This window comes from Sinocyclocheilus rhinocerous, unplaced genomic scaffold (genome assembly GCF_001515625.1).
Source record: "Sinocyclocheilus rhinocerous isolate Xijiao unplaced genomic scaffold, SAMN03320098_v1.1 scaffold1430, whole genome shotgun sequence".
Classification (NCBI taxonomy): Eukaryota; Metazoa; Chordata; class Actinopteri; order Cypriniformes; family Cyprinidae; genus Sinocyclocheilus; species Sinocyclocheilus rhinocerous.
This window is the reverse complement of record NW_015636039.1, coordinates 397,915-401,139: the sequence shown is the minus strand read 5'-3', so window position 1 is coordinate 401,139 and position 3,225 is coordinate 397,915. Positions and strand designations below refer to the sequence as shown.

The 3,225-nt window shown below is 36.6% G+C and overlaps 1 protein-coding gene across 2 annotated transcripts in view; it reads right to left on the bottom strand.

Moving 5' to 3' along the window:
* The window catches only part of gldn (gliomedin), a 7,491-nt gene extending 4,266 nt beyond the window's left edge, over positions 1-3,225 (bottom strand). For both annotated transcript variants that reach the window (XM_016562224.1, XM_016562225.1), the window contains exons 1-4: positions 2,549-3,225; positions 1,713-1,764; positions 1,574-1,609; positions 1,098-1,196 (exon numbers count right to left, since the gene is read on the bottom strand). In XM_016562224.1, coding sequence (XP_016417710.1) covers positions 1,098-1,196; positions 1,574-1,609; positions 1,713-1,764; positions 2,549-2,998 — 637 coding nt within the window. In that variant the 5' untranslated portion in view covers positions 2,999-3,225. The remainder of the gene's footprint in view (positions 1-1,097; positions 1,197-1,573; positions 1,610-1,712; positions 1,765-2,548) is intronic.

The following is a 3,225-nucleotide window of genomic DNA, read 5'->3' as shown; positions in this document are numbered from 1 at the left end:
ATGTGCCAATCTTCAGAGTGTTAAAGTAACACTGAAGCAGAGTTACCACTGTTGGGGATTATGTGATATGTTTTCATGTCTAAAAGCCTGAGCAGTAGTTGTTCATCTTCAACATTGTTAACAGCGGGTTTTCTTTATTAATGCTCACTCATCAATGAATTTATTCTTTTTATCCCAAGTTATCCCATTAACTTTAACTCGGCTTCAGTGTTACTTTAACACTCTGTAGATTGGGACAATGTGTACTCTGAGCAGAGTTGATTTAAATCTGGGGATTTTGCTGTGCAGGAACATAACATAATGTGAAAAAAATGAAGGGCTATGAATACTTTCGCAAGGCACTGTTTTATTTTAGTAATGTTGTTACAGTGCAGTTACCCAAATAAGCACTGATTAATATTAATTAACTACATGTACTATCTATATGGTTATGATTAGGGTTTGGTTTAGGGTTAGTTGCTTGTAATTTTCCACTGTCTTTTACTACTAATAATAATGTACTATTATTACTATAGTAAGTACATGTAATGTGTAACTATGCCTTAAAATAAAGTGTTACCAACATCACATAAATATATAGATACTGTACATTTTTTTAACTAAAGTGAGTGTGGTTGGTTGCTAGGTGATGTTATTGGTGGTTGCTAGGGTGTTTGTTGGTTCTAAACGCTTGTAACCTTGTTACCTAGCCAGGTAAACACTGCATTCTGATGCATGAACTGTCAATAAACAATCAATTGCTTGTGTAACTTCATTTTCATTCAGTTTCTTAATAATTGATTTGTTGAATGACACCTCTAGAATGTCTGTGGGCTCTTGTGCTTTCAGAACAGAGCAGTCAGTCAGCTGCAATCATGAGTTCTGCTTTATTCAGTGGGAGATCTCTGAGTCTCTCTGAGTCCTGCTGTGTGACTGAAGCAGGATAAAATTCCCCTCTCCTCTTCCTTAGTGGATGATAAAAGCCATAGAAAGCAGTCGAATTTTCGAGAAGAGGTTTGAAAGGAGGACATTTTCTTTCAGAAGACCTTTTTGACTACATTCATTCATGTGCATGATGGATGGATTTTCCACGTTATTTTGCATATACAGTAGCTGACCTCGTTTTCCTCGTTTTCCATGTGCTCCAGGCTCTCCTGGCAACCCTGGAATTCCATCTGTTCCATTATACCCCGACATTCCGTCCACACCCGGCAAGCCTGGAAGTCCATAAAGTAAGATTATTTGAGTAACACATTATTTGGAACTCTACACTAAAAATTGGCGTAGAAATAAATTTCACTCAGAAATTGCTAGCAAATTTCACAGTTAAGTACAAAGAAATGTAACACAAAGCACTTTTATGACGCTTCCAATTCTAATTTCCACAATGCAAAGAAAAATGTGTGTGTGTATATATATATATATATATATATATATTAAAGTTGAAAGATTTATACATCATGGTAATATGTTTGTACTGATTTTCATTTATGCAAAATGCTTTTGCAATATTTAATTATCATTCATTCATTCATCCATCTTTTCCCCTGTAGAATATAACCCATGAACAACATTAGAATAATTCATTTCTTACCTGGAATTCCTGGTTGTCCTGGTGGTCCTGGTGGCCCTGTGAAAGTTGAAATCAAACTAAACTGTAAACTTGGAGACAATCGATTATGTAGATAAGAAGTTGTCTAAATAAAAATGACCCAATAGATTCTAATACTCACCAGTCAGACAGACTCCTTTAGTACTGTTGCAAATGTCCAGAAGAATTTTAACCTGAAACATATATTTGTACTCAAGTTGTTGCAGAACTGTGTTGAAAAATGTTCTAGATGAATCCAATTATGTAACCATGCACTGGAGCAAAACCAAAAACAAATTTAAAGGAGCTAAAAGCGTTTACTTTTCATTTGTGAATAGAAGAATTATCTACAGATAAGAGATAAATCACATAGAATTTTTTTCTCATTACACTCTTCGAAAGCAGGGCATTAATGTACTATGTTGATGTGAAGGAATTTTCCATATTGATTTTTTCACAGGTGTTTTACTCATATTTTGAATTACACATTGCATTCTGTTGTGTGTTAGGGTTAGAAATGTCTGTAAACTTCTAATATAATGTTGAGTTTGATGTTATGTAAACTTATAATGCCGAGTTTACAGACATTTCTATGGACATTTATAACAGACTTTTTAAAGGATTTTTTTTCTTACAGCGTATACAACGTAAAACATTGTATATACTATTTAAGAAAAAAAAATCCATCTATTAGGAAATTCAGACACAATACAATTCAACTAGTTGAAGTTGTGAAATAAAGAGCCTTACAGAAAAAAAAAATTATATATATATATATATAAAACGTTATACAGCTATCAGGTTATCTATTTTATTCTATTCTATTTTATTTATTTATTCAAAAACAGGGAAAGCGGTCTGGGCAAAAATAAACTACAGTTGATACTGCCCAATTTTATATACTGTTTGCTTTGGAAAATTTAGATTAATTGTGCAATCTGCACAAATAAATCAATCATGTCAGTGTGAGTTTCTTACTGGCACCATGGAGTATGTCATCATTGTCATCATTCCATCCTGCTCTTCTAATTTGTGCTGGTAAACCGGCCCATGCATCTGCGGATACTGATACTGGAAATCTCCCAAGGCTTCCTCTCCCACACTCCCCTCGTGCTCCTCAAAGGGTCGTGTCCCTCGATGCTGCCGGCTGCGTTTGTTTCTGGAGTATTGATAGTCAGCCTCATCTTCGTTCACCTGTGTCATGAACTCCACCACGGAGCTCTGAGAAATCTCCACCATCTGCCTCTCCACCTCAGTCAGATGAGCCCACAGCTCTCTCTGCTGAACCAGGAGCAGAACCAGGCCGGCACAGTTTATTACCGTCAGTACGCACACACTGTACAAGATCCAACGCACCTGCCAGGACAACCGGCCACCACACTGCCTAAAGCCTCCGGTTCTTCTCAACTCAGCCAGTGGATCCAGCATTCTGACTTCAATTCAGAATTTCAAAAAAAGTGTTCAAAAACCACGAAACACAACTAACTACAATTCAACACTTTCAAAAGTAAAGCTGAATAATACAAGTCTAGAATATTCCCCCCAAAAAAGGACAGTCTCTGCATGCGAGAAGACAATCGAAGTCCTTGTTTCGAGTTGAGTCTGTGTGCGACTGAGGGCTGCTCGGCTTTGTGCCGTCCTGATGCGCTGGAGAA